This window comes from Ostrea edulis, chromosome 7, assembly GCF_947568905.1.
Source record: "Ostrea edulis chromosome 7, xbOstEdul1.1, whole genome shotgun sequence".
Taxonomy (NCBI): domain Eukaryota; kingdom Metazoa; phylum Mollusca; class Bivalvia; order Ostreida; family Ostreidae; genus Ostrea; species Ostrea edulis.
The window spans coordinates 13661530-13672358 of record NC_079170.1 but is presented as its reverse complement, the minus strand read 5'-3'; the positions used below and the strand labels follow the sequence as shown (position 1 = coordinate 13672358).

Below are 10829 nucleotides of genomic sequence, written 5' to 3'. Positions count from 1 at the left end.
ACAGTATGTGGATATTTAAGAAATAAATTTCATTTTTGGAAACACGCGAGGGCAGGAAATACGACGCTTTACGCCAGTTTATCATAGAAGGGCGGGTTAACTAACGCTTCATTGAAAAGTAGACTGGCGTGAAGTATTACTGTCCATACCTTCATGTATTTTCAAAAGCGAAATTTATTTATTACTTTCATTTCTTTCGGAGTATTCCCAGCCGTTAGAATAGTCGGACTATATTTATCAAAATCCATACGCACATTGTTCTCTTTGACGAGGAAATGAACAACGGAACGTCACCGAGTAAATATGAATTTCAAATTTTACCAATTATCAGGGTTGCGTTCAAGATCGTAGCAGCTATCCTAGAGGTTAGGTATGGTGCCTGATTTGTGCCATTTTACAATTTGTCGTCTTTTCGTTATTTCGAGGCGAAAAGTAGCTAATCTTATAATTTAGTTGTCTTTTCATTTGGGGACGAAAAGTCGCTAATATCGCTTTGTTGTCTTTTCGTCTTGAAATAACAAAAAGACGATAAAGTGTAAAATGGCACAAATCCGTCCCCATACCTAGCACCTAAGCTAGCCACGACGATCTTGAACGCAGACCTACTGGATGAAATGGCTGCATGGGAACCCCGGCAATGTGTTTATTTTCCTTCATATATATATAGGTACCTAATTTTTTTTTCTTCTGTTTGCTGTACATAAAAAAATCACAAACAATCACATGCACTACAAGAGAGAAATGTTTATGCACAGTCAAAAACTACTTGAGATCACAAATTCGACCCATCTTTTAATGGCTAATGATTTCTATACAAATTATACAAAAACGATAATTGTATTCGAAGTCCCCTTTTGTTTATCATCAAATCAAATTTATCTCTATGTCAAATCAATCTATGACTAAACGGTATTGAACAATGTTAAGGTTCAGAAACGAGAATTAATTAAAGGATTTAAACTTCGCGTCACTTTGACCACGGATCTACACTAAACATACATAGTTTTGTTTGCATTTTATTCTCCGAGTCAATTATTTGTGCCCACACCCTATAAGGTTATCAATGTATGTCCTATTCTTTGACAGCTGGATGCTAAAAAGTGTGGTTTAGGAATTTGTGAAATACATATATTTATTTAAGGCTTCATTATTTCTAACACACATTTCTGTCAAATCTTATTTCTTTTAATCCATTCGTATTGTTCATTTTGACCTAAAGCTCGATCATCATATTACTTCATTAAAATTCAAAGCAAAAACTTGATAAAAATTTTCGTGATAATTTTATCATTAATTGTAAATTCATTATTATGTGAAAAACCGTGACCGGGTATTTTTGAAAGGTGGTAGCGGCATCAGACATGCAAGGGAGGATAACTCCCAAAATAATGAGACATATAGAATACCGAGCAATACAGATTTTAAAGGTATCACACTGTTGTTTTGATTACGTTACTGGAGCAGGTTGTGTTCGCTCCGGGGGTATCGACTCAAGTCCGAAGGACAAAGGTCCGTTACTTCCCGGGGTTGATACCCGGATTGAAGTAGATAAGAAACCCCTTTGTATATTTATAGAAAAAACAAATATGTTGAAATCACGTAAGAAAAGATGAAATTTTGAGGATGCAACTCCTTAGTAACGGGAAGATTAAGACAGCACGAGGTACCAGACCTATAATACATCAGCCTTCAAGGATACAGTATAATTATTTAGTTTATTTTCCGTTTCATCATGTTGCAATTTCTTTGTTGTTTTTTTTATACATTAGATAATTTTTCTATCCATTACATGTACACATCCTATAATTACTTGTACTAAATACCAACCTTGTGATTAAGCGTAAGCATTGCTGAGGTCGATCAGTACGATTGGTTTTATTTCAATTGTGCAGTGGACTAAAGTTAACTCGCACATGTACATACAATACGTCATAGTATAGACGATCAAAAACATCAAGCCTTGGTACTTTACCTACATGTATGCTGTCGTGGAGGGTGCGTTTTTAATCAGTCTTCATTTTTACTTTATTTTTGTTTTGCAGCACGAATAAAAAACGAAACCGAAGTATACTGCTCAAAATATCTGGGTTCTCAGTGGCATGCGACCAGAATGGATGTAAACATATTCAATTTGTTTTTAAATGTACAGTGTGCAATATATTCTCAGGATATTGAACGCTAACATTCTCTAGATTTTACGCAGATTTTATAATAGACTATTTATTAGCTATATAATAAATGAGCTTACTATTTGTATTTAGTGTATTTGAAGTGTTTGACGTAATAATATATAGCGTCTTTTGTGTATGATATCGACGCACATCTGGAACCATGCATTATCGCTCTTGGTACAGCGTCATGTCTATATATATATATATGATAAGAACTCCACAGAAAGATATCCACACACAGTACATGGATATCATTAAAATCGAGGGTGACCATGCCTCATCGATTAGTTTGGAACTAGAGTTTACTTAAGTAAGGAGAGATTTAAGCAGAGAATACACCCGCATGTCATTTTGTTATTCTATAGTCACGTTATAAAAGGCGCAAAGCAATCGATTGTCATCCGCTTCTACTCGACAGTCAAGAGAGTGGGTTTATCCTGAAGTGATGTTAGTGTCTGTTATAACGTCTGCATCACTCTTCTCAATCGTAACTACTCGGTTATTTCCGTATAACAGCGGTTACGGAAAAGACCGAGCGAGTTCTGACTGCCTTTTTCTGTGTAAGAGAGCGGTGACTATTATGATGGGATTCATTAAAAATCATTAAACCTCAATGTCTTCCCTTAATTTTTACAATAAAACTGTGGTATAATCATAGATCTTGGCGTGTTTTTGAAAGCAATTTAGAACCGTCCACTACCATATATGAATATGGACAACTGCGGAACACATCTTTCGCAAAGATGGTTTGGAGACAAAGAGTGCACGGTGGAATGTGTACACACACCCTGTGGAGTGGAAAGATGAAGAGACAGATAAAACCTCTGCAGTGCTAGAGGGGAAAGATGTGTTTGCCAGTGAAACCTGGTTGATTTTCTTCGTTTAATTAATGGAAGTAATTTTCATCAAAGGAAGAATAATCTACATGCACCTTCATATTGCTTGAACTGACGTTACAATGTTTCCTCAACTTATATTTCTCGATTTACAGCCTTTATTTGAAACACAATGGTGTGAATGAAGCAATTACATGTATCTTATCTTTTTATTATTTTTGTAAGCCTTTCAATATCATTCTGATAACAAATATTGGTATCGCTTAATAAGCAGTACTGTTCACTATTTTCGCCTTCTTTTTTGATAACAAAAAATAACAAAACAAAAAACAAAGAAAACAAACAAAAACTAGATATTCCACACCTAATACACAATTTATGCTTAAATAGGACAATAAATCGCTTGACAAGACAATGCAAATATTCAACGAAACAAACATTTTCCCACAACAAAACCACTCACTACAAAAATTACTCCAAATTTGAGTTCTGTGACGGTAAACACGCAATTCCAAGATTTCTGTCTTACAATTGCCATTTGTTGGATCACGAGAATCACGTGCAGCACGTCTGGGAGTAAAAAGCCAAGATTTCTAAACCTTTGGAAGGCTTCGTCTTTCCACAGTATCAGCTGAACGAAAAACTGATCAACTCCTCCAAGCAAAATGTGGATTAAACTGATCACCACTACAGACATCGCAGGCCCCGAGTCCATCTTGGAATTTTTCGAACACATGCGCACGACGTTCCACGTGGAAAACAGTTCCGTTGTTGTGAAAAATAACTGATGATAGAATTGCTTGTAAAAGTGATCATTTACGTAATTAAAGTATGACCAGTATGAATAATAATTTGGATAAATGTCTAGAATAAATAACAGTAGCATTCGCCACCTAATGTCCCTATTAATACACATCTTATATAGACATTTGAAACACTCATATGATACGATGATGGTCATTAGCGTTAAAATCCATATGAACAGCACCTCGGATGTGGCGTTGAAATACACGTGTTTATATCCAGTTTTTCCTTGGCTTTCATATGATCCTACAAATAAAGAGAAACACATATATTTAAGAAATTATACAAGAGACAAGAATTTCGATGAGAATATTGTTTCGATGTTCACCATGTCACAATCACGTTTAACGAGACTCTCAGAGCACACAACACGTATTCTAGATCCATTCAATCAATCATCATTTTCATTACCGATCATTTCAAAATTGGACGAGTACATTTTTAAAAAATCGTGTTCTCAAACATTGTTCCTCAGTTCACGAGCGAGGTCGGACGAGTTCGCGTCTTTATTCTCGAATGCAAAGGACGAAAAAAAAAATAATTAGAAGTATTTCGTCATATGATTCTTACAGTATATAACAAAATAAATGCTGTAATAGTCGAGTCTAAATACATAGAAATGTTCACTATGGGAATCATAAGTCCACCCTAGCACCAGAAGCCCCGAGTCAGCAGCCCTGAATTTCAAGATAGTAGAGGCATCTTCGCTTAGCGTGACTATACACAGATGCACACAGATTGCCTGCTGAATATCCCTGAGTGAAGCTGCATGAAGATTTTTAAAGATTACAAACATTTGTCCTTTTATGTGGTTTTGAACCCACACCTTGGCCCCACGGGTTCCGTAATCATAAAATTCACAATTGTTGTTCCTCATCTCAAATAGATGATCCATAATGAATTTCATAAATAATGGCAATGTAGTTTTAGAATAGTTGTTAAATGTAACAGACGATCAATGGCACAGACAACAACCAATATCGCAACTAGTGACTAAGGTGACTTAAAATTAAATTTAAACAAGAGGCCCATGGGCCACATTGCTCATCTGAGTCACCTTGGCCCATATCTGAAGACTATTCATATATATTTGCCTGTAAAACCTTAGTCCCTATTATGGCCCAAACTACCCTTTGCAAACTTGAATCTACACTATGTCAGAAAGCTTTCATGTAAATGTCAACTTCTTTGGCCTAATGGTTCTTGAGAAGAAGATTTGTAAAGCTTTTTCCTATATTTGTATGTAAAACTTTGACACCCCCCCCCCCCACTTGTGGCCCCATCCTACCCACCCCACCCCACGGGGGCCATGATTTGAACAAACTTGAATCTGCACTATGTCAGAAAGTTTTCATGTAAAAATCAGCTTTTCTGGCTCAGTGGTTCTTGAGAAGAAGATTTTTCCTATATATTTGTATGTAAAACTTTGATCCCCTATTGTGGCCCCATCCAACCCCCGGGGCTCATGATTTGAACAAACTTGAATCTGCATTATTTCAGGAAGCTTTCATGTAAATCTCAGCTTTTCTGGCTTAGTGGTTCTTGAGAAGAATATTTTTAAAGTTTTTCCCTATATATTTGTATGTAAAACTTTGATCCCCCCTTGTGGCCCTACCACCGGGGGCTATGAGTTGAACAAACTTGAATCTGCAATATGTCAGGAAGCTTTCAGGTAAATTTCAGCTCTTCTGGCCCAGTGGTTCTTGAGAAGATTTTTAAATGACCCCACCCTATTTTTGCATTTTTGTGATTATCTCCACTTTGAAAGGGACATGGCCCTTCATTTGAACAAACTTGAAAGCCCTTTACCCAAGGATGATTTTGGCCATGTTTGGTTGAAATTGGCCCAGTGGTTCTGGAGAAGAAGTCGAAAATGTGAAAAGTTTAACAGACAGACGGAGAGACAGACAGACGGACAGACAGAAGACGTATAAAAAGCGATCAGAAAAGCTCACTTGAGCTTTAATCAGCTCAGGTGAGCTAAAAAGCTTCACTGTCAAATGGAGTATTTCATACAACAACCGGTTCAATCACTCATACAACAACCGGTCCATCACTCATACAACAATCGGTTCAATCATTCATACAACAACCGGTTCAATCACTCATACATCAACCGGTTCATTTACTCATACAAAACCGGTTCAATCACCCATACCACAACCGCTTCAATCACTCATACAACAACCGGTTCATTTACTCATACAACACCCACTTCTATCACTCACCTTTGTATACTGTGTCAAAACAGTTACATCTACAGCTTGTTCTGTTCACTATCGGCTTATTGGGAACCCAGATCATCTTGTGGACTATGCCTGATAACAATTAGAATGGGAAAAATCAACAAAATTATCTTATGAAGCGATTACAGTACAAGAAATATGAATGTTGTGTACATTTCGAATTTCGGCACATTTTCTGAATGTTGGGAATGGAAAATAGAAAAACTTACCCAGAACTAAGTGCAAGTGTTCATTATACATGTAATATTCAGGAAATAGAATGTGAATTTCAACTTGTATTCATGTGCACAGCATTTTTGCACCTAGTAAAACGTGGGGTTTTTTTTGGTTTTTTTTTTATATTTACGTGAAAAATTTAGTTAATTTACCTATATTATTATATATAGAGAGAATAAAAACCGACCCCTTTTCAAACCCATTCATTTCTTTTATTATTAAAGATAACTTTAAAACTATTCAAAATCCTGGCAATATATTTTAAATTCATTTGGTAATGACAGTGTCATATATCATGTCCAATTTTCAAGTATGGATATCTCAATATTTTTTCTGCCATAAATGTTCATCATCATTTATATACCTGTACGTATTGCATTACCACCAAACCCATTTGCCATTAGCCATGTCCCTGTATATGAACTTGTATCGTATGCAGACAAAATGCATGTTGATATAATGGGTGGATCAGCAGGTAGCTTTCTGATCCATCACTAATCTGGTGTATCGCATCTTACCAGTAAGATACAGCTAGTTTTGCAGCTAACCACGAAATCGATTGACAGCTTTCTCAGTTGCGGATCATTGTTTGGCCTGTCCATTGTGGTTAGCTTAACTTCAACTGACCAAGTGAAAGCGATCTGCTCTCCTGAATGCCTAGTATTTTGCATGTATGCAGAAACTACCACCCTCCATTCCAATATTTACCCTACGTCAATATCACGACCTGACGCACCCGCTCCCCCATACCCCTTAAATATACGCCTATTGCGATCGGGGGCTTACCCCCCCCCCCCCCCCCCGGTTCTATAACAATAGCACAAAGTTTGGTCTATATTGCGGGTACATCGCTGGACACATCAACTGGAATAATCAGATCTTTGATCCGCTCCGTTAGCGACATTACAATAACGGAGTGGATCAAAGATTGTAGGAATTTCAAGTTAAAACTTTGTATCACCTGCTTACCTATATGAATGAAAGGAATAACACAGATAACTGTCGCTGCCAGCAGTCCCGGTAACTGCCCGCTCCTCCCGGTGGTTACCTCCATGATCTCCCGTGGACTTCCGGTCAGCTTGAATAAATAAGTGTGAATAAGACACCTTCAGTCGGACACCAATCTCTTTGTGTGGTACTTAGTGTTCTATAGCTAGCTAAATTTTTGTCTTTGCGTTGTACTACATAACCTTTCAGTTAGATAATTTTTTTATTGATAAAATTTTCCAATCCTCAGACATACAACAAACTTAGAGTGATTTAATTCAGTCCCATTATATTTTTCGTTCTCTATAATTTTGTTAATGTCAAATATTGTTTCATATTTTTACAGTCATGATAAAAAAAAACCACTATCTAATTCTCCATACTCATATTCTTTTAAAATAATAATATATAGGTGAACTAATATCCTCAGAAAATTTTTAGCAACATATTTTGAATGAAACCATTCCAGTTCCATTACAAAAGTAATTGCTTAAATAGGTTTGAAAACTGAATTAAAAATAATACGTCCTTCATTAATTCATTAATCATGTTCCCATCTCCACCAGTTTTTTGACTTTGCGATTGAAGATTGGATGGCAGGGTAGGAAAGGGGGGGGGGTGGGGGGGTGGGGGTAGGCTTTCGCACATTCAATACTCCAGAGCTTTTTCTACGTTTGTTGGAATTTCATAGCAATTATTCGTGCCATAATACATGAATACATACCTTGTATCGAATACAATAGTCCACGAGGTTCGAATTGAATGGCGACCTTAACAGCTTAACACACGTTGCATTGCAAGTGCTGGGGCTTAAATAAATGTTTGAGGGAGAGTAGTGGGAAAATACACAAGACCTTTTTTTATACATTAAATGTTTGAGACGGCGACGCAAGATTATACAATGTGGCTATAAATGGCATCAGTCATGCACAGAGTAACCGAGGACCTTTAAAAGGGGTAAATCTATAAAGCTCTCAAGTCTGTTCCAATATTTCCCAGATCTGCAGGCCTCGGCTTTTGCGGTCTCATCCTATGCTAAGCTAAGGACCGCCCCATTTAGTCACCTCTTAACTACGACAAGCAAGGGTACTACGAACCTATTCTAACCCGGATCCCCACGGGGTGCCCCTAAACAGAATACAAAACACAATGCCATGACATTGTTAAACATCCGACATAACCCTTATACACAGGCACTCGACATTATAATAAACAAAAATGTCTTCCTGTAAACATTAAGACAATTTTATTTATTATTGATATTTTTAAAAACGTCGAGTGCATGTGCCCTTATACATGTTACATTCTCCCGTGAATACTAAGGTATAAACCGGATGCAATGGGGAAATGCACAAGTGTACGTTTTCACCGGAGGTTGATGACGCAATCTTTTATTTATAGTTTGGAACCGGGAGTCAACCGGCAATGTTTCAAAAACCGTACTTGTATAATTTGTGAAAACAAGTTTTAAGTGTTGTTACATGTAAGAAAAACCGATTAATATATCAAGGTAGTACTCTACATCGTCATAATGGCTGACTTCCTTTAAAAACATGGATGAAAAAATCTATATCAGCAATATTTGACTTTTCCTTTTCCATTTAAATACCTAGCCGAGTAGCGCAGTAGGTTAGGATACCGACTGCTGAACTGTAGGTCGCAGGTTCGAGTCCAGTAGGGGTTTTAAATTTTTTTTCAGATTACCTTCTACTAAAACTGTATTTTTTGACAAAATAAAGTAAATTTGAAAATTTTCAACTTCAAAATATTGTTGTACATATCCTCCACTTTTCATCTACATCAAATTTCTCTGGTGTAGCATACCTCAAAAAAAGAGGTAATGTATTAGTTGTTCACATGTTAAAAGTTAAACGGACATCATTTGTGAAGTTACAATGCGCTTGTAATGAAAAAAAAAAAAAAAAAAAAAAAAAAAAAAAAAAAAAAAAAACCGACATTCAGGCTTGTAAGCATAAATACTCTACTGTCAGATTTATATCATTGGATAAAAGTATTTATATTGTTGGATTAAGGTATGAAACTCAAACGTTATATATTATTTGTACCACATTGTGTCCCCAGTTGAAAAGTCCAGATCAAGACTTAATTCTGGGGTTAAAGGTCAAAGCTACAAATAAGCTTAAGACTATATCATTACAGCTCTAGCAATGAAACAATCCAATTAAAATTAAAACAATATTTCTTTCAATCTATGTCAACATTGATTTTCTGTTAGAAACATGTGTCTATGACACACATATTGTAGTCCTGTTTAAAAGGACAAGAACTCGTTTCATAATTACCTCTGATTCCCAGCTCTATCAATGAGTACCGGTTGTCTTTTCCGGTGTAAGAGTCTAGGTCAGGAGCAATGTCTTATGGCGGATACTGCTACCATTCCGCGGGTTATCGTCTCTGTCAGGTATATCTACAATCCTATCTGGAAATGGTGAATCCAACTCTATTTCCGATCAAAGCTGTGTTCAATACATTATTCTGCACATGAACCACGTGCTGTTCATTTCTTCTTGCAGTATTTACATACAGACAGAGGCTCGTAGTTAGTCGTTATCGATATTAGTGGTAAAATGTCTGCGACTTCCGCAGTCTGGCTACGTCAGTCACCGCAGCATGATATTACATAACTCTTTAGAAATGATGGATATAAAATTGTGTAGCAGAGACCATGATTAGAAATCGATGTTCCTACACATGAAACTCAGTCCTCGTATTGATTTTATGGAATTGACATTGTCGAGTTCTGGGATTCAGAAGTAGCTCGGGTTCTCTTGTTTCGTGTCGTCTGTGGTCAGTGTGCCGACAGTTCCTGTATGTGTATACAATAACAAATCTCTCTAACACGTTTTCTCCAACATATGTGCATGTAATTAGGTCGCTACAAGGGTTGTATGAATCTTAAAGATTTTCCATCTGTGTGGAATGTATGTGCGAAGATATTCGTCACTTGTGGAGTGAATAGATTGGACGGCCAGGAAGTGTGAGGGGAATATGGTAGCAATGAAAAACGGGGGGATTTCACGAAATGGGAAATCTAGATACAGCAGTGCAGGGTGTCTACTGTAGCACAGACTAATTAAACTATTCGTTAAATGTACACACACGTGTACTTGACGTGGATTATAAACTCATACCCGTCACAGACGTGTGTACTTGGCGTGCATTATAAACTCATACCCGTCACAGACGTGTGTACTTGACGTGCATTATAAACTCATACCCGTCACAGACGTGTGTACTTGACGTGCATTATAAACTCATACCCGTCACAGACGTGTGTAGTTGGCGTGCATTATAAACTCATACCCGTCACAGACGTGTGTACTTGGCGTGCATTATAAACTCATACCCGTCACAGACGTGTGTACTTGACGTGCATTATAAACTCATACCCATCACAGACGTGTGTAGTTGGCGTGCATTATAAACTCATACCCGTCACAGACGTGTGTACTTGGCGTGCATTATAAACTCATACCCGTCACAGACGTGTGTACTTGACGTGCATTATAAACTCATACCCGTCACAGACGTGTGTACTTGACGTGCAT

At 37.1% G+C, this 10829-nt stretch overlaps 1 protein-coding gene across 2 annotated transcripts; it reads right to left on the bottom strand.

Annotated features, from left to right (window-relative positions):
• Positions 1-3197: 3197 nt before the first annotated feature.
• Positions 3198-10033, bottom strand: LOC125655929 (uncharacterized). Of its 2 annotated transcripts, XM_048886467.2 has the most exons (5): positions 9564-10033; positions 7985-9084; positions 7243-7351; positions 6040-6129; positions 3198-4057 (listed from the first exon to the last, which is right to left on the bottom strand). In XM_048886467.2, exons 2-5 carry the CDS (start codon positions 8126-8128, stop codon positions 3432-3434), a joined length of 969 nt encoding a protein of 322 aa, XP_048742424.1. In that variant the 5' UTR covers positions 8129-9084; positions 9564-10033; the 3' UTR covers positions 3198-3431. The 2 variants fall into 2 exon arrangements, with proteins under 2 accessions (XP_048742424.1, XP_048742425.1); XM_048886468.2 differs by lacking the exon at positions 7985-9084 and having other exon boundaries at positions 9564-10003.
• Between the last annotated feature and the right edge of the window lie 796 nt (positions 10034-10829).

Excerpts from the sequence above, each read along its gene's own strand:
- LOC125655929 (XM_048886467.2), bottom strand. The coding sequence starts at position 8,128 with ATGTATAAAAAAAGGTCTTGTGTATTTTCCCACTACTCTCCCTCAAAC. Across the intron at positions 7,352-7,984 it reads ACTATTGTATTCGATACAAG|CTGACCGGAAGTCCACGGGA; the intron begins GTATGTATTCAT and ends TATTTATTCAAG. Across the intron at positions 6,130-7,242 it reads TATTCCTTTCATTCATATAG|GCATAGTCCACAAGATGATC; the intron begins GTAAGCAGGTGA and ends AATTGTTATCAG.